The 19,195-nt window shown below is 42.5% G+C and overlaps 1 protein-coding gene and 1 long non-coding RNA gene across 2 annotated transcripts; one reads left to right on the top strand and one right to left on the bottom strand.

The window, feature by feature from the left end:
* Positions 1-1,650: 1,650 nt before the first annotated feature.
* UTS2 (urotensin 2) lies at positions 1,651-6,457 on the bottom strand. Its single transcript, XM_009095602.4, has 4 exons — positions 6,246-6,457; positions 3,939-4,049; positions 3,328-3,371; positions 1,651-2,750 (listed from the first exon to the last, which is right to left on the bottom strand). The coding sequence occupies exons 1-4, from the start codon at positions 6,349-6,351 to the stop codon at positions 2,634-2,636; spliced, it is 378 nt and encodes a 125-aa protein (XP_009093850.3). The 5' UTR covers positions 6,352-6,457; the 3' UTR covers positions 1,651-2,633.
* On the top strand, positions 2,619-7,638 carry LOC108962847 (uncharacterized). Its single transcript, XR_001991567.3, has 4 exons — positions 2,619-4,082; positions 4,928-5,240; positions 5,331-5,565; positions 6,958-7,638. It is a non-coding gene; the product is annotated as an uncharacterized LOC108962847 (long non-coding RNA).
* Positions 7,639-19,195: the final 11,557 nt, after the last annotated feature.

Below are 19,195 nucleotides of genomic sequence, written 5' to 3'. Positions count from 1 at the left end.
TGCACCTTCCCATGGAAAGGCAAAACTGGCTTCCAGACCCTGTCTGCAGTCTGGTAAATTCTCTGTGACAGTCCCAGCCCTCTCTGTGCCCTGCAGGAGTGAGGGGAAGCTCTGAGCTGAAAGCTGGCAGGAGCTGGATGTCACAGCAGGATGGGGGAGAAGGGGAGTTTGCCCTCCTGTCACTGTCATATTTTCTGAAAAATCCTCTTTTCCCAGGATTTCTCTCCTGGGAAGCTGAGAAGCCTCAGAGAAAAAGGAAAACAATAATTATCTCATTTCTTCTCCTATGTTTTGCTGCTTTGGAATGTGGTTGGAGATTGTTTATCCAACAGGTGATTGTTTCATTGGTTTCATGTCAATTGTTTTGACTTATTGACCAGTCAGGGTCAGGCTGTGTCAGGGCTCTGGAGAGTCACATGTTTTTCATTTTTCATTATTATCTTTTAGCCTTCTGTAAGTATCCTTTCTGTATTCTTTAGTATAGTTTAGTATAGCATTCTTTAATAGAATGTAGATCTAAAATAAGAAATTAGCCTTCTAAGAACATGGAGTCAGATTCATTTCCTCCCTTTGATGGGGGTCCCAGAAAATACCACAGCCCTCCTGTGTCACACCTGGCCAGGTTCTGCTCTTGGACCTGGACCTGGGTTTATCTGGCAGCTGCCAGGAATGCTCTTTGGGAAGGAAGCACTGGGTGCTCCACAGTGTCTCAAACAGTGAGACACTGGTGTCCAAAAACAGTCTGAATTCCTTCCTTTCCAGAGACAAGGACTGTGCCTGACAAAGTTTCAGGCTCTGAAATTCTGATATATTAGAATTAGCTGAATTCCACCTCAGCCCCTGCTGTGGTGAGCTGCCCCAACTGGAAAAATAAATTGATTTGGTATTGCTTCTTTAGATGCCATAAATGTTAACAAGTATTTTGTAGATTTAAAAGTTAAGGTTTCACTATTTATAGATCAATTATCTTGTCTTGACCCTATTTCCAACACCTGACAGCTCTTCATTTCTTTCCTCTCTCAGGTAGATGGCCAGTGAACTTTTTAATACTTGTAGTACCTTTTCTGTTCTCATTCACTCTGGTTTTATTTAACTTTATGCTTGCAGTTTTTGAATTATTTCCCCCCCTCAGTCTTTTTAGGCTCTACCCTTCTGCCTGTCTAAATGTCTGTTTTAGCTGGTTATTCATTTAGATAAATTTGAAGTCTTTTCTGAGAAGTTTTTATTGGCTGATGAGGTAGCAGAAAAGGAGTAATAGCAGAAAAGGAGTAATTTCCAGAGAGCCACTGACTTGCTCCACTATGTAAGAGAAGGATGAATGTCCAGAAGATTTCAAATAGCAGCACAGGGCATCCTGCTGCTCTGACTTTAGGACATTTTTCTCTATTACAGCTGGCATCATCTGTCTTACAATTTATGTGAAGTGAGCAAGCTGTTGTAAACCTGTAGGCTTTGTTTAAACAGCACAGTCAGAGATTTATGATGTGTGCTCTTGAGATCAGTGTAGCCTGTGTATCACTGTTAGGTATTTACCTCAAGCCTTGATTGGAGTGAGGTTTATGCAATGCATGTATTGAGCAGGGCTTCACAGCTCAGACAGCTTGTGCATATCATCAAAAATGGCATCCCCCAGAGCCAATTCCTGCCTGTTTAGCTCTATTTCTTGCAGTTACTGTCAGAAGCTACCCAGGATTGAGAGAGTCTGGAGGTACTCTGCATGTAGAGAAGTCAGGCTAGAAGCTTTTCAAAGCCTTTTTGTTTTGTCCTCTCCTTTATTTGCAACATTATCAGTGAGTGGTACCTTGAATGTCCAAGCAGGAGGTGGCTTGCCCTGGAAACACAGGCTATCTCTGTCCATGTATCACCTTCCTGCCCCTGTGTGTGCAGGAATCTTTCACATGGTGTCTGCCATTCCTGCCTCCACTGACTGTCCAAATCTGGGTGTAAAATCTTGACATTGACAACCACCAATGTCAGTTTACCTTCAATACTGTGCTTGATAACAATCCCACACAATTCTTCAAACCCATGGTATGCACAGGCAGCCTGTCATGAGTAGCTGGGGGCTGGGCAGAGAAATAATTTGTGGGTCTTTTTTACAAATGCCTGAGAGAAACAATCATCTCCAGCAGCAGTGAGAGCAGATGCCTGATCCTGACATGTGCTGATCGGTTTTGTGGTGCCTTGGGGATGGCAGGAGGGGACTGGGCATTGTTAAGCTGCCATCCCTTACCTGCTCAACATCTTCAGGGAATGCAGCAATGACCCTTCTTCCTGGCACCCCAATCTACATCAAGTGACAAAGGAGAATGTCCCCTTGTCTCTGGGCTTAGACACAGTTGAACTCTTCTGGGAGTTTTCACAGAACCCCGTGGGAATTTTGCTTCCCCTGCCCAAGTTCTCCTTATGTTGTGTATTTGTCTCTTCCTTCCTGTTGTGCTGAGCTCTAAAAAAATACTACATTGCTCACAACATAATTGCAAAACATCAAGAATTTATTCATTTCCAAGTAGCAGGGAGTAAAGTTAGGCGCTGCCTTCGTGTTTCTTCTTTCTCATTTTAAATCAAGCGAATCTATATACATGTTTTCAGACATCTGTATAAATTATGCAGCCAGTCAGGGAGTTCCCTGTTTACACACAATATTTCCAGAAGCACTCAGAAAGATTCCCACGTTTCTTGTACTGTTTCCTGTCCTTGGTCAAGAGGCGGCCCAGGAAAGCATTTCGAGGATGGTTCCCGTAGAAAGTCTGAAATCAAACAGCCCTGGAGAGGTTACTGGGGGTGGTTCCCAGTGGGGAAGTACATCCTCCATCCTTCCTGACCTCCCAGCCCTGTGCTCTCACTGGGGGAAGGAGGGGACTGCCCAGTGAAAGCTCTGCTTTGCATCTCCTACTAAAACTCAGCCCTGTTCTCTGCATTTGTGTTTAATTCAGCACGAAGTGAACAGGGATGATGTTCTCCGTGTACATAATGGTTCATAGCAAAGCTGATAATGATGTGTAACCTGTGCTGGGGGTGGTGGTGGTGCAAATACTGGTGCCTGGGCTGATGAAGCTGGAAATTGGCCTTTACTCAGCTATTTTTCTAAGAAAAAAAAAAAAGTGAAGGGTTCAGAATTAAATTATCTGGATTACTTGCTCTCTTCTTTTTTTCCTTTTCCATTTTCCCCCCCTCCCCTACCTAACTGCTAAGTGATTCCAACTTCAAGAACACTGTGGCATACTACTTTAGTCTATACTGTTTGTGAAGTCTGTTGATTTCTTGGCAACAATTCTGTGTAGTTTCATCTGATTTGTCTTGTTTCAGTGATAGTTGTTTACTTACCTCTTTGATATTTTCCCCTGGGTTGTAGTTGCTGGGAGTAAGACCTGTTAAAGAGGAGACACAATGAAATGCTTTACCATTTAGAAATCATGAATTAGGCAAATAATTCTCATGTGCCATAATGCTACAGCTGACAGAGGTCTTGGAATGGAATATCCAAGGGTAACAACTATTGCTTCCCAAACCATGCACTGCCACTGATTCTGCACTTTCTGCAAGTATTGATGTTTTGGAAGACTGCTATTTTCTTTGCTTGCCAGCTCCTCTTAGGCCAATCCTCTCCTTGCCCTGGTTTTGCTGTCTGGAAGTTTTGCAGCACTCATTTGGAGACTTTGAGGTGGTGTTGAGCTGCAGGCATGGCTACTCAGCAGGTTCCCCAAAGTCCCAGTTAACTCAATGACAGCTGCTTGTTGCTTGCACGTGACACTGTCTTTTTGCACGTGACACTGTCTGTCTTTTTGCACGTGACACTGTCTGTCTTTTTGCACGTGACACTGTCTTTTTGCACATGACACTGTCTTTTAGCAAACACCTGGGAGCTGGGGTGTGATATCTGTGGGAGCTGGAGGTGTGAACCATGGGCACCTCCCATTGCTGTGGTGAATGCCCACCTGCTTTGCTGTCCTCAGTCAGTGTCCCCAGGAGCTCTGGCAGGAGCTGGAGCAGGGAGGAGCTTCCCAGGCTGCCCAACCTCTCCAGGTTTAACCTCGAATCTTCATCAGCTGCCAAGGCAAGAAGACAGAAACAGGCACAGGGTGAGTCTTTTGCTTTGCATCCCTCTTTGACTGTCTCAGAGGATTTCTCATCAGGTCTGTTGGCCCCACAGAGCCCACAGGTCTGTTGAAGATTTTCATGAAAGCACCAACCACCAATCCTAATTTAATTTTTCTTATAGGAGATAGTTAGTTTTGTAATCCTTTCCTTCCAGAGCTTTGAGAAAAGAGGTGATGTTAATCTCAGCTTCTCATTTCTCTGGCAGTTTTGTTACAAAAGTTTTTGACCAACAGCAGCCCCTCCTGTCACTTGAGGTACTCAACCTCATCCTTCCAGTACACAACCCAGACGTGGATGTAATTTTAAAAATTTTACTTTAGTTCGTTTCTTTATCAGCTGGTTCCTTTGCTGCAGCTTTCCTATGAATAAAGACAAAATTTCCTGTTTGAAACCTATTAACCTGCTCAGTCTTGTAATTACTAAATGCTGTAGAAGTTGTGGAAGGGCAGGAACAAAGGTAGGAAAACTTACAACTCATTTTGGCAGCTGTGCTTCTTGGTGCATTTCAGTCATCTCTCATTTAATGTGTGTACCAGTACAGATGTTACCATTTTTTCCAGCACAACAGCTTGCTGGTAGCTGATAGAATTGATTTGTCTATGCATAAAGAATTCAGAATTCTGTGGCTAGCCTGTGCCCCAGAGCAGGTTGCCAACAGAGGCCCTTAGCAGTGCAATATTCCAGGTAACTTGGGTTTTTGTAATCTGAGCAGTAAATTTCATCTTTGCTAATACATAGCAGACATCCAAAATTGTGGGCAGCCAGAGAGTGTCATTATCAAACACTATTTGTGCAGATGAATATAATTCTGTAATTGTACTTGTAGGTGACCCTTTGGAGTTTCAGTTGCTCTGACCTGCAGGGATGGGTGTGACTGTGTAGCTCCTCACATGGATATGTAAGAAAATAAACTGAAATAATCTCCCAACATTTCAAAACCTTGCACAAAGATCAGGAATTTGAAGACCTTGGATGCTCCTGATATCGGCTTATTCACTGCATGAAAGGACATCTGCAAAGGACAGTGGGGATTTCATTATAAGTCTCAAAATAAGAATATAAAAAACTCCCAGTGCTATGTGGAGACAATCTGCATCCCTGGCCATGGATTGTTCTTTAAATCAGAGCAGTGCTAGCAGGTAAATTTCCTTTGAGATTTAAAAAAGGAAAAACCCAACCCCAAACCAACCCTCTTTAAGAGAGTTCCTCTTCTGTCTTCTCCCTTCCAGAGCCTCTTTCCATTAGCAAGGAAGATCTAATCACAGTGACTTGAAGCTAATGCAATCATGGTTAGAGCCAGCTATGATGTGACAGATATTACTCATATTGAGTCAGGGGTACCTGTAAATGCAAATTACTTTGTGAAGGGCTTGAGGAGATGCTGGCTCAGAGAGTCCAAGATTTTCAAAGCAGACTGGCGTCTGCTGATACCTATAAACCAGCAGAACAGCTGTTGCAAAGCAGGTAAGAACAGCCACTTTTTAATAGTCAGCTTTATACAATAACTTCTGGGGTGGTTTGCCTGTTCTTTCAGAACTTATTTCAGAAAGTATTCCAGTACCAGTCAGGTCTGATGAGAGTAACCTTCCAGAATCTGCTGTGCATTTTTTCTGAGCCATTTCAAACTTTGAGCATCACTTTCTCAAGCAAAGATTTATTCTTTCCCTGGGCTGGATGGAATCTGAATTAGTGCAAACAAATGCATGGGAGTCTAAGAGAGATTTGCCTTTCTTGGTGTTAGCACTAGGTTTCTCCCTTTTAAAACACAAAATAGCTTATTTCAAAGGGTAGAAGCAGGAGAGACTGTACAGCCAAGTTTCTTTAAGTTACCCAATGCCTATGAGTGCCCAGACACTGAATACCAGCTCACAGTCAATGCTGCAAGGCTCAGATACCTTTTTCTCCTCACTGCATACTTTTGTTTCCTGGATCTCAAAGCAGCTGGGGTAACTATTTAGGGCACCCAACCTCCCCACTGTGCAAGACCAGCACCCACTGCTGTGTCCCTTGTGCTGCTGCTGTCCTCCTGCTTCTCCTACAGCTGAGCAGCACAGATTCAGGCCCCTTGGACAGCACACTGCTGCTTTTCTGCCTTTACTGCTCCAACCCCTGCATGATAAGCATTAAAATCAAAAGACTCTTACCTGAGTGTTGATAAGACATCTCACTGGCATTGATGATGGGGAGAGACAAGAGAGGACAGGAGAAGCTGATGATGATGAGACAGCAAAGTATCAGTTTGTGCATCATTGCTGTGTTGGATGTTCTGTTGTGTCTAACCTGGAACTCAGAACTCCTGGCTAACTGTAGCCTCAGCTCCCAGTTTCTCCCATTATATAGCCACTCATGACCTCATAAACACCATCATGTTCTCTCCCCCCTTCAAAAAAAAAAATCCAATGAATTTATTGCCCATTGATTCTAAATGGAAACCACTTTGCATTGATGTAATTTTTCAAGGTAACAGTTCATAGACAATAAATTTACTGTCTTATAGCTTGGTGTACAAAATGGATATTATATCAAACCAAGCACAGTAAAGTTTATAAATCTGGCATTTAAAAAAAAGTAACTTTCAGTTATAAATCATGAGTTAACAAAGGGTCAGACATTGGTTGAAATGACCAGGGCAATAGACAGCTGATTTATGAGCCTCAGCAGTCTTGACGCAAAGCATCTGATATGAAATGCACTTTTTTTTTCCCTCTCTCTTTTGTGAGATGGATGAATGTGTTGTGTTGTATTTGTTGTGCCAGAAAAAAAGTAAAAAAGAGAGGGAGTTAAAAAAGCTTGTTAACTTACAAAGGTAATACTAGGAGAATTCAAGTTTTTTATTTGTTTTGCTCCCCCTTGCAGAATTTCACATCTATTTATTTGGGAAGATCTCATCCAATGGTGCCCTAGAGAACTGTCTTGGCAGAGAAAGTGCAGCTTCCATCTGGAGACTTCTTGGTACATATAAACTACTTTGGTTGATGTTAAACACAGGTCCCTGTGTAGACTGGAAGACCATTTTCCATTTCACTTATCTTCTCTTTCAGTTGGAACTAACTACTTAATTCTGAGTATGTTAGCAAGGTTTTTCCCCTGTTTGCCTAATGCTGCCACAGGAGTTGCCTTATGTCATCTCATCACTTTAGTCCTTGTTTCCCTCCATCTAGCCTATTTTGTCTCTACTTACAATCTGAGTTATCATATCACAGAGCAAGGACTGACTGGACTGGTCCCTCCCCTCCATTCTCTATGCAGTGTCATATCCAACTGTATAGAGCCTTGAAAATAACCAAAAAAGGGAAGTTTATGGTAATTTTCTTTCCTTTTAATGGTGAGAAGATAATGCTTGTTTGTAACAAATTGGGGTTTGTTACTTTTCTGCCTCTCTACTCAAATGTTTTTGTCTTCAAATGCTCTTCAAAATACTATGAAATCCAACTGATGTTGCTAAAGTTGTTTCCTTATGCTGAATTTTGTGATAAGTTTAAGTTGCAAAAGGTGTGAACTTCCCTCCTTCTTATTTTTTTAATTAGGATTTCCTGTCAAAGATTAATTTTTATATTGTGCATCCTGTGGCTCCTAAGACTAATTTCAAATTGGCTACATCAGTCATATAGAACAGAATTATTTCTGCTGCAGGTCTAAATACCTGCATGGAGAGCAGGCCCCCCATGGGTGGGCTGAACTCAGTGGGGTCTGAAAGAGGTTGAGGTTGGAAATCTGGCAATCTCATACTCCAGTTGCCCTGCTCCAAGCAGGATCAGCCAGAACAGCTGGTCCAGGAGTGTGTCTGGTCAGGTTTGAATAGATCCAAGGGTGAATGGGACAGAATTTCAAAATTAAGCTTGATAATGCCCTTGGCATCCCCATGTGAGTTCAAATGCTCTGATCTGAGTGTGCAGGTGGGGCGTTGGAGAGGTGGGAAAGGACCTGCAGAGGTCCTGCCAGCCCAAACTTCCCTGTGTGCACAGAGAGGGCTGGTGCTTGACTTGCCTTGACTATTGAACATATGCTTCAGGTATCTGAACTACAGATCCTGTTTCTCTGCACTTCTCTTTGCTGAACTGAATGTTTACGATAAAAGAATTTCTCTACAGCATTAACCTAATGTGGTTTATTCCCCTTTCCCTGTGCTTCCCAGTGAGAGAGATAAGTAGCAAGAGAAGGAATTCTCTCTCCTCATCTGAGTCATGCAGCTCTTGTTCCAAAACTGCAGACAGTAATTAGGTCTGATTTGATGCATGAGCTCACTGCTGGTGCTGGATGCTCTGTACAAATGCTTCTCCTTCAGTGAACTATCAATGACAATGGTATTATCAATATTCACCCTAGGCATCCTCCAAGGAAAGCTAATGAAGCACTTCTACCAGCAGCTGCTGTCCTTTGTCTTTCCTCAAGGAAGACTCAGCCTCCCAGAGCCCTCCTGGAGTGCGTCATGCTCCAGCTGGGCAACTTGCCCACAGCTTATTGCCTCTGCTTAGGGCTGGGGTTGTCACTTAGCCACTCTCCTTTGTCACTTAGCCACTCTCCTTTGTCACTTAGCCACTCTTTGCTCGCCCAAAATGTCAAAGGCATCTCCCTGGGGCGACAGTGCCAACGTCATTCATCGTGCCAGGCAAGGAAACAGCTCATCCCAAACCAAGGTACAGAGCCCTGGGTCCATGGGAGAGGGAACTCAACGGGAATGGCACTTTGAGAGCTTGGAAATTGATTTCAAACTCTTCTGTAGTGTTTTGTGGGGAAAGTTTTCAAAGTTGTTCTTTATGCTTATTTAGTCTTGAGCGTGCCTCAGGGCAGAAGTAGGTAGATAAATTACAGTAGTAAAATTAGTACAGTAGATAAATTACTGAACAAAGTAAGTATCACAGTAGATAAATTACTGAACAAATTCTGAACAAATTACTGAACAAATTCTAAGCAATAAATATATGTTAACCTATCCTAAGAGATTATCCTTCATTATCAGAAGAAACAACAATTCCTAGTTTAATATGATGGCTCATGAAGAACAAGTTGTTAGTATAGCCAAGACAACTTTGGAAAAAAAAAAAAAGACTCAATGAAACCAATCACAAACATCCCCCAAAATTATCTACTGCTGTGTAAAATAGTAAGGATGAAATACAATCTATAATGCAACAGTTCTTTCCCCTGTTGCTAAGTGCTTTATGGCAAGCAAGTGTGAGTTTTGTTGGTCAAAGATTATGATAGTTGGCAAAACCAGGAATTTGGGGTGTGATTTACCAGTAGCATTTGTATGAGGGACTTCTTCAGAGGATGTAATTTCTAGTGTAAAACTTTGGCTTGAATTTAGTTTACAAGAAGAGAGGTGTGCAGTAGAATGATGTTGTATTGGCACTGTAATTGCAGGTGAGCTTGTTATTGTAGGAGTACCCATTTCTTCCTTGAATTGCACTACCAATTTTAATTTAACATGTTTCTTCAGTGGTTTATACGTGTTGGCTGGAAAAACATTTGCACTGTTATTCATTTTTCTGGTGGGGTCTATTGTACAGGGGTTTGGGGTATTTTGCTTTGATGTCACTGCAGATACCTGTTCTCATTAACACCTAAAAAGTTTATTTTCACTGAAAGTTTAACATTTTAGCTGATTATTCAGCTACACATGATGATTATTAATTTTGCATACTGAAATAGCTACCTTGTGAGATCATATATGCAATAAGGTGGTTTTTTTCTGCTACCAAATTACATTGCCCTATTTATACTGTGCCTTTTAATGTGTGCTGAAAATAGCCTGTTTGGAGAATAAGGAAACCAAAGGAAAAAACTAACCACAACCTGCTGTTAACTTTCTTTTTGAAGATGCTTCCTCTGTTCACTGTGTGTGAGCTGTAATTCATAGGAGTATTTAATCTTCAGAATTTCTTTTAATGTTTTGTAATACCTCTGAGAGGTTCTGACCTAGGCTCTCTTGTTCTGAGGTGGGTTGAAGGTGTGGAGGTGAGTATGTGCTTGCCTGGACACACACCCCTGTGTGATGATGGCTCCTTAGGCCTCTCTGAAGATGTTTTATTTTGCTACAGAATTGGCAAGGTGAGCACAGGATCACAGCTGCCAAAACACTGCTCCTCTGTAGTATAATTTCCACCAGTTTGAGGGGAAAAACCCCCTCTTGCTCTTTGGCCCACTGTAGTCTGGGTATATTCTCCAAGTGAAGCTTGACAGACTGGTCCCTGCTTGCCCTGTCCTCTCAGCAGTGCAGAATTACCAACCTGAACCTTCACGCTGCTTGACGTGAGGGAAAGTAAATCTGGCATGACTGAGACTTGGAATCCAGCACGTCAATATCTTCTGGGAATTGAGCTCTGGATAACGCAGATGCAAACAGAGGAGCAGAAACCAGATCTTGAAATAAGGTTTCTTTCACCCCCCAAAAAAATGTAATGGAACTAGCTATGCAATTAGAGTTTATTTTTAAAACTGAAATTATGACAGCAGAGTGCATAAGGAAAGAGAGGAACACATCTGCAGCAAGGCTGGAGCTTTCTCTGTACCTTTCACCTGCTATCCCAAGATAGCCCAAATAATCTGTTCAACTCTAATAAGAAATTATCATCTGGATAAAAGCACAATGAAAACTTTATTTAATTTTTCTGGTCCTTACACTGGTCATGAGAGAAAGCAGCACAAAGCAGCCTTGCTGAAAGGCACAGGCTGTTTGTTAGCTCTGTCCATCCTCATTCCATCAGTCCCAGCTCTAGGGCAAGCAGCAGGCTTGGGCTCATTTCATGGGAGGTGCACACATTTCTGTCCCACTGCTGCACTTGGAACCTTACAATTGGTAAAATTTTCCCATTTGGGTTTCTTTGTTGCAGAGAACTCTGTGGTGAGACATTCTCAAGGTAAAACCTTTACAAATATTTCAGGAACAGAGAGTAAAATCAGCTCTGAGCTAGCCAGCACTCCAATCCTTTTCCTTTGAGTTGGGTAGGGAGTGTGGGGGCAGAGAGGAGCTGGGAAGAGGTGGAGAGAGCAGGGGCAGGGCCGGGTGGGCTCGGGATCCCCCCGGGCTCTGTGCCCGGCTCGGGGGGCGCTGGACCCGGGAGATGGCGCTGCGGGACCTGCGCGGGTTTGGGCTGGGCTTGGGTTGGGTTTGGGGAGGGTCCAGGGTCGGTGCTTGCCTGGGGATGTGTTTGGGTTTGGGGAATCGGTGTGTTCATGTGTGGGTTTTGTTTTGGGGAGGTTGGTTTGTGTCTGTGTTTGTTTTTAGGGGTCAGTGTGTGTTTGTGTTTGTTTTGGGGGGGTTGCTTGTGTGTGTTTGGTTGGTTTGATTCTCTTGGTGGGTTTGGGATTGGGGAGATCGAGGTCTGTGTGTCTGGCTGGGTTTGGGAGGGTTCCGTGTGTGTGTGGTGAGGTTGGGGTGTTCATGTTTGGGTTTGGGGGTGCTGGTGTGTTTGTGTTTGGGGTCTCAGTGTGTTTGGGTTTGGGGGTCAGTGTGTTCATGTTTGGGTGTACTGGTGTGTTTGTGTGTGTTTGGGTTTGGGGGTCAGTGTGTTCATGTTTGGGTTTTGGGGGTGCTGGTGTGTGTTTGTGTGTGGGGTCTCAGTGTGTTTGTGTGTGGGGTTGGGTTTGAGGGTGTTGTTGGGTGTGTTTGTGTGGTTGTGTTTGGGGGAGTATACAGGTTTGGGGGTGTTGGTATGTTTGTGTTTGGGGATCAGTGTGTTTGGGTATTTGGCTGGGTTTTGAGGGTGTCGGGTGTGTGTATTTATGCTGGGGTGTCATTGTGTGTGTGTTTGTATTTGGGGGTCGGTGTGTTTGTATTTGGGGGTCGGTGTGTTTGTGTTTGGGGTTATGTTTGTGTTTGGGGGTCAGTGTGTTTGTGTTTGGCTGGATTTTGGGGGCAGTCAGGGGTGTGTGTGTATTTATGTTAGGGTGTCAGAGTGTGTGTGTTTGGGTTGGGTTTGGGAGGGGTCAGGGTGTGTTTGGTTGGTTTGGAGATGTCTGTTTGTGCCTTTGGCTGGATTTTGGAGGTAGCATTTTTCTTTTTAAAACAATAGCACAGCCTTCCTGAGGTTTCATTTAGGTTGTAATAAAAATTTATCAAGCTAATCCTGCTGCAGAGATATTTTTCAACATTTTTCATTCTTGTTCTGTTCCTAAACTTACACCATTCATTATTTTTTTTTAAGTAGAGTATTGAGGGGTTTTCCAAACAAGTTCTTTTCTGGAGGCTGCCAACACAGACATCTATTCAGCTGAGGATTAAAAGGAATGAATTCCAGCTAACATTTTTGTCTCCTAGGGCTACAGATGCAATTTTTTCAAAAACTGGTATTACTAATGTCAAAAAGGGAAGCAGCAATTCACTGTTAACTCTTTTCTTGGTAGTTTGGATGATGGAGTGGGCAGGCCAGGCTGTTGTCTTGTACTTTCTCTGGCCCAAAGGGAAGAAGTGCAGTAACTGTAAAGTAGCAAATTGCAAGAGGCAATAAGAATCACCTTCCAGACTTCCCTGCCTGAGACTGCTTCGTACTCTGTTAATTGCATGGTGCTCTGACTCATTAGTTTCTTACTACAAATCATTTAATTGGAAACTTAGTAATATTTTACTATCTGTTCATTGTTTTGCTCTCTGCCCTGTTTCATTTTCTAAAAGAGCTAAAGGATAAGGACTTTAACCTACAGTGGTGATAGAACAAAACAGTTTTGTCAGAGGTGTCCTTGTGCTTTTTTAAAATTTCTATCTAGCTCTTCACATTTGTTGTACTCATGTTCTTCCTGTTTTTATCACAGAGGCTTAGGATTGCTTATCACTCCAATATCCATAGCTGATATCAAAGGACAAATTTCACTTAGTTCAGTGTGTGGGCAGGAGCCACTGACTAATTAAGAGGAATGTTAATAATCATTGGCATTTAGCTGTCATCCACTTAGCGTAGGCAGTAAATGAATGGCACACAAAAGCAGACTTTAATTTTTTTACTTTGTTTTCTGGCTGCATAATCCCTTTAATCCTTTGCTATCAGAGTTTTTTATTAATTAAATGGAATCTCTGCAGGCTCAGTGATTCACATTTCAGGGCAAATATGTGTATTTAACGGGGGAGGGTTGGCATGGGTCTCACTGGGCAACCTGAGGTTTAAAACTGTTCTTCCAAGGTTGTTTTGTAAATGAATGTGTCTTCCTTGGCAGTCAGACCTGTAGGACCTTCACTGTTTAAGAGCTGTTTTCCAGTTTAGCAAAGAATTCCTGCTGCAAGTGTTAACTGGTTTCCTTGTGATCACTGACTGATCTTGACTGGGGTAGAAAACTGTCCCTGGGAATGGGAGTGACCCACAGGAGCAGGAATTAATAAAGGTGAAGGAAACAGATGGCAGATCTTTGTCTTTTGATGTGGCAAGTTGAATGTTTCTTGCTGTAATGGGATCAGAAACCTCTTCCCAATTCCCAGGGCATATTTATGATATAAGAGAGTTCTGAAGAGCAGTGAGTCTTTAGTTGGATACTCTTCTTGGACTCTTTAGTTGGATACTCTAATTCTTTTGCTATTTCTGCATCTCTTATGAGTCAGGATTGTTTCAGACAGGACCAATTTACTGGGTTACTTCTGAGCAGAGTCTTCTACAGAGATTTGGAAACAAGGAAGGTCCACCAGTGCTTGGAAGGGTTAGGACCTGTATCACCATGAAAGGATATATCTGATAAGCTGGTTCTAGCACAGTCCTGTGTTTTCTCTCTATGCTCCTGCAGCCCCTGTCCTGTAATGTGCAGAACTATGTTCTGGTGAAGGAGAAAAAATGCTGCAGTTGTTTGCAATGAACAACACTCCAACTACCTTTTAGATGTCATTTATGATCTTAAAGGTCTTTTCCAACCTGGATGATTCAGTGGTTCCTGCTGATGACATCCATATCTCCACCAGTGCTTCTGACAGTCCTGCTTCCTTAAGCTGAAGAAGGTGATGGGAAGGTGTTACTGCCTCTATTCTTGGCCTTTTCAGCTGAGGAAGTGAGTTGATTTTACAAAGCCTAGACCATGTTGTATCCCATCCCAGTGCCCATGTAGCTTTTCTAAAAATCCTCTACAAGACAATCAGGATTTATGCTTGGAAAGAAATAATCCACTGCCAACCACCTTCTGTGGCAATAGGAAAAAGCAGGAAGCCTCCAAAGCTACTTTCATTTAGTGCTTGTTTCTGCCACCATATTCATGTTTCATTTATATGATGATCTCTTTATGTGTCCTTAGGAATGACTGGAAGAAGGTGCAGAAAGATAAATCAGGTCAGCTAACTAGTACTGCCACAGCTCAGTAAATCTTTTTGCTGTTCTGTAATTCCCTGAGGCACATTTAATCACTGTGGGAGAGCACACAGGGTTTGTTACATGTTACAGCCTCCCTGTTCCCTGGGAGAAGCTTTCTGATCATAGCCCAGCCTGCTGAGGAGTGCACAGTGACAAGAGAATATGTCACTGTCATATCCCCTGGGCTCCTGAGCACAGTGCCTGATCAGCTTCTCAAATCCTTTAACTCTCAAGCTGAAGAGGAGCAGCTTCCTTTTCTCTTGTGAGAACTCTTAAGTTGGATGGAACCATCAAGAATTTCCTGTGCTTGCACTTCTACTTCTCCAAGGTAATTTATGTACTGAGGTGTGCACAGCAAGTCAAATATTTGCATTATTAGGGATGCCTGTGACACTCATGGTGTGGATGGGGGTGTGGGATTTTGGATCTTTTTCCCCTTGTGATGAGATTGTAGCTTGATCTGACAGCTGCAGTGCTAACCTGCAATGTGCAGCTTCTCTGAAGTCAATGATGTATTTTTCCCACCACTCCTTACAAATTCACTGTGTTCTCCATTCTAGTTTAAGGAAAAACAGATTATCCCTTAGATACTCCAGCAAACACTGGTTTGGGCATGTATGTACATCTACATTAGAATTGTGTTCTTTTTCAAAGTTGCTCTCAAGTTTGTATGAAGGTGTCTAAAAGCAGTGTGATACCCTGTTTTTTCTTGTTGTTTTTTTGCTTGCTTACAGACCTGTTTAGTGTTCTCTTCAGGTTAAATGGTTTATGCTGGTTCTGAATGGACAGTATCAAAATGTCAGTGCTCTGAATACTAGAATTTTTTTATTATTATTTCTCAAGCCTATAGTATTGTAACTAAAGGTACAATGTCTCTTTTACCTCTCCACACACCTTCCTCTTCTTTTTTTCACAAAATTTGGTTTGCTTTAAACCTGCTCGAGTGTTTGTATGCAGGAGAAAAGTAGGGTGAAGTAACCTAAAATTTGGTTTAAAACTGAGTTAAATGGGTAACTTGGATATTTTATTTCAGTTTTGAGTGGCTTGTTTCAGTTTGGGTTATGTAAACTGAGAGTAGGTGTAACAGGTTTAAGGCACACTAAGTGATAAGTCATCCTTAAATTGAAGTAGGTGTCTGTGTGTGCAATTTCCCATTTGCTAAGTCAAATAAAATTTGATTTATTTTCTTAAAGCAAATAGATGAGAACAGGAGAGCTCTTCCCTGGTTTCAGGATGTGTTCAGGTTTTTGTTAAAGTACAATCCCCTTTGGTTCAGTATAGTCTGATGCTTGACCTGGCAGGCACCCTGGATCCAGAAGGTGAAAGGAAACACAATAGGTGATATCACAGCAAACTTCTGCCAAATTGATGTTAGAGGGAAATTCCAATTTTTGTTGTAGATTGTATTAAAATTTCTTATTACAGTGAGGGCAGGGACAGTATCCAACAGCTGTTATACTCAGCTGACACAGAACCTGTGGCTGAAGCTCCTCTTACAGCCTCCCTGGATTAGGGAAGGTTTGTTCCCAGCTGAGAGAGGAGGTGACACTTGGTTATAAAATAAAGCTTTGTGTCATTTTAAGAATGAAACTTACCTTGGCTTTCAAACAGGTGACAAAAAGTCAAGTGGAGTGGCAGAAGTTGCCTGTTGATATTTCCTGTGTGTTGGCTCCTTGGAGTGGAACATCTCCCACAAAGGTTTTTGCACCGGCTGTGTTGGTATCAGAACAACTCCCAGAGAACACTGTACTTCTGTCCTGGGAAGGATCTGATAGAAAGGCTGAAAAAAAGGACTCATATTCTGCTTTAAAAAAATTATCTGAAGTGTACATGTTTTAGAGGAGCCCCTGCAGTCTCAGAGTCTCTACCATCCAGAAGCATTAGGCACAGAAACCCCTGTTTGTACAGGAGGTGAGAAACAGAAACCCTTTTGCTATGAACCTTTTACTTTCCTTAGCCACACAACTCTTGCAAGAAATTACAAAGCCAAGGCATGTGATGAACATGATTTTAATTAGTGATGCCACTAACTATGCCAGGAAATGGTGCTGGTTCTGGAAGCAATAAAAAAGCAGCAGGCTCCTCTGCTTATACTTATCTTTAAAGAGACTTTTTCTCCTTCTTCCATGCCCTCAGAACTCTGCTGACATCACTTGGGCCTCTGTACATGGTCTGGCTGAGAGGACACTTTCTGACTTCCAAGAAAACAGATGGAAATTCAAGAAGCTTGCATCTGGCAGTTACCTCATCCTCGGCCACCTGGGCTGATGGAGAGTCATCAGCCATCCCCAGTTCCATTTTGCTTGCTATATAATAAATTAAATGACTGTTAAAAAAAGAGACATGCACAGAAAGCAGAGAACACTTTAAACTCAGAGTTACCATAGAATTTCAGAATGATTTGGGCTGGAAGGGACCTTCAAGATCCTCTGGTTCTACTCCCCTGCCATGGGCAGGGATCTTACCAATAGATCAGGATGCTCCACATCCTGTCTAACCTTGAGCAATTCCAGGGATGGGGCAAAGCCAGCTTCTCTGGGCAATGTCTCCCAGGGCCTCACCACTCTTTTAAGTAAAGAATTTCTTTCTTTACTTTTTTTAAAAGATTTATTTCTTTCTTAACACCTAATTGAAATTTCTTCTAGTTTAAAACCATTCCCCCTTGTCCTGTCAGTGTACAAAGTCCCTCTCCCCCTTCTTTATAACTTCCCTTTAACTACTGAAAGGCTTCAGACTCCCTGGAGCTTGGAAGGAACTAAACTCCAAATAAACCACTCTTCTTTCCTCCCTTCCAGTAAAGGAGGGGCAGCAAAGGAAATATTATGGTTTGAAATAGCAATTTCCTAACACCAGAAAGCAGTGGAACAACAATAACAACAGCTGTATGAATAGCAAAAATATACAAAAGAGAAGGTGATTCACCCACAAAAGGGTGTTTAGTATAGGGAACAAAAAAATCCATGCTGGCAGCTGCTTCCTGTTGATCCTGCCTTTGTCCTGAGCATTCCTCTGTCCTGCTCTGTGTAGTATTTGGGAAACAAAGGCAAGATGGGGAGGAGAGCTCCCATGGTGGATGTTCCCCCCAGCCTGACAAGAACAAAAACCAGAGCCAAACAACCCCCAGAAGCTCCATTGCTCAAATCAGAGCTGGGTAGTCCCTTCACTGAGCTTGGCTTTTCTGCAGATGCTTGTGCTGCCACTTCTCCACTCTTGGAGAGGAAAAAATGTCCCTGCTGGTGCTGACCTGGTGCCACCTGGCCCTGCTGGCTCAGCAGCACCTCAGAGCTGTCCCTTCATCCCTTCAGTGTCAGCCCAGGGAACATGGGAGGGGGAAGCAGCAGAGGGACTGAGGTCACCAGAGCTGGCTGGGGACAGTCCCTCTGCTCTGGCCAGTGGGCCAAGGTGCTGAACTTGCAGTTCCAGCCCCCCAGCTGTTCCTGCCTGAAAAACCACAGCCCAGTGTGCTGTGTGTGGGGAATAAACACACAAATGGTCACCCCATACAGTGCTGAACTCCACCTCCCTTCCTGTAACCATGGCAACTCACAACAACCTGTTCTTCAGCTTCTGAACAACCTGAGTGGTCAATAAAAGCACCCTGGGAAGCCAAGATGGACATGCACTCTCAACTATTTATCATTGCCAAAAAATACTTCTTTTTCACAGCTCTTCTTGTGAGTTATGGACAGCCAGGCTTTTACTGCTTCCTTCTGCTTTAATTACCAATAATAAAATATACAGTGCAGTTTTTTCCCATTCACCCTTCCTGGGTAAGAGATCTTTTACAGTGTTGCACATGCAGCCAGAAAGGCTGCTATTCCCTGTGTTAAAAAAACAGACAAATTCAGCCACAAATCCTATTCAGTAGAAATGTAATTTAATCTTACTACATAGCACTTTGTCAAAGCAAAGAACAAAGTATTTTAAAGCACTGCATACTGACACCATTTCTGCTTCTGTGGTTTGCATAGTAGCCCCTTGTCATAATATCTGCCTTTGACTGAACTTTTACTGCCTGCTATGGACTTCTTTTAGAAGACAAAAGGATAACTTGAAAAGGAAAAAAAGAAAGGTACAAGTATGTGTCTTGTGAGCTTCCTAACACTTAATAAACTTCCTAAACTTAATTGATGAATCTGCTTGCTGCATTTTCATAGCATGCTGCCAGAAGTGGATTTACAGCTGTCTGCTACAAGCATGACAAAAAGGAAGATTTAAGCAAGTTTTTTAGATCTTTTTTATTAAATATGTGTTTATGAGGGGTCTAGAATGGGAGCAAGCTTCTAATACATTTGTTCTAAATGATCACAGTGAAGGTAAATTGCACACCACACAAGAATGGATGATGCTCAAGGATGTGCACGATTCTATGGCTGTAATTTGAATTTTTTATAGACAGCCACAATTCCTAGAATTTGAATATGGTGTTAATCTGAAAATGGCCAAACACTCCAACTATTTTGGTATTTGTAGTGGTGCTCTTGTTATCAATTGGAATGTCCTGCTTGAGTGCTTGGTTGCAAAATAGATGAATTCACCTGTATTTATTTTCAGTTCTGTGAGGAACACATGAAATACAGCTCTGCTGCCAAAGTTTTTGGGGAGTGAGCAAGCACAGCACACTGTGAAGTACTCTTTCTTTTGCAAGTGTAATTGATCTTTCCTTTGCAATTGTACAATTTATTTCACTTTCCAAAATATGGTATCTTCCAGCCTTTCCTTGGTTCTTATTTATAAATGGGTTTGCTTTTAAATGTATTTGAAGTATTTCCCAGGAGTACAAATTAGCCAATCTCTTGTGCTGCTTCTGTGGGCAGGTGATGTGCATCGCT

This window comes from Serinus canaria, chromosome 21 (genome assembly GCF_022539315.1).
Source record: "Serinus canaria isolate serCan28SL12 chromosome 21, serCan2020, whole genome shotgun sequence".
Taxonomy (NCBI): domain Eukaryota; kingdom Metazoa; phylum Chordata; class Aves; order Passeriformes; family Fringillidae; genus Serinus; species Serinus canaria.
This window is presented reverse-complemented; position numbering and strand designations above follow the sequence as displayed.

Excerpts from the sequence above, each read along its gene's own strand:
- UTS2 (XM_009095602.4), bottom strand. The coding sequence starts at position 6,351 with ATGATGCACAAACTGATACTTTGCTGTCTCATCATCATCAGCTTCTCC. Across the intron at positions 4,050-6,245 it reads GATGTCTTATCAACACTCAG|CTGATGAAGATTCGAGGTTA; the intron begins GTAAGAGTCTTT and ends TTGCCTTGGCAG. Across the intron at positions 3,372-3,938 it reads GACTGAGGACAGCAAAGCAG|GTCTTACTCCCAGCAACTAC; the intron begins GTGGGCATTCAC and ends CCTCTTTAACAG.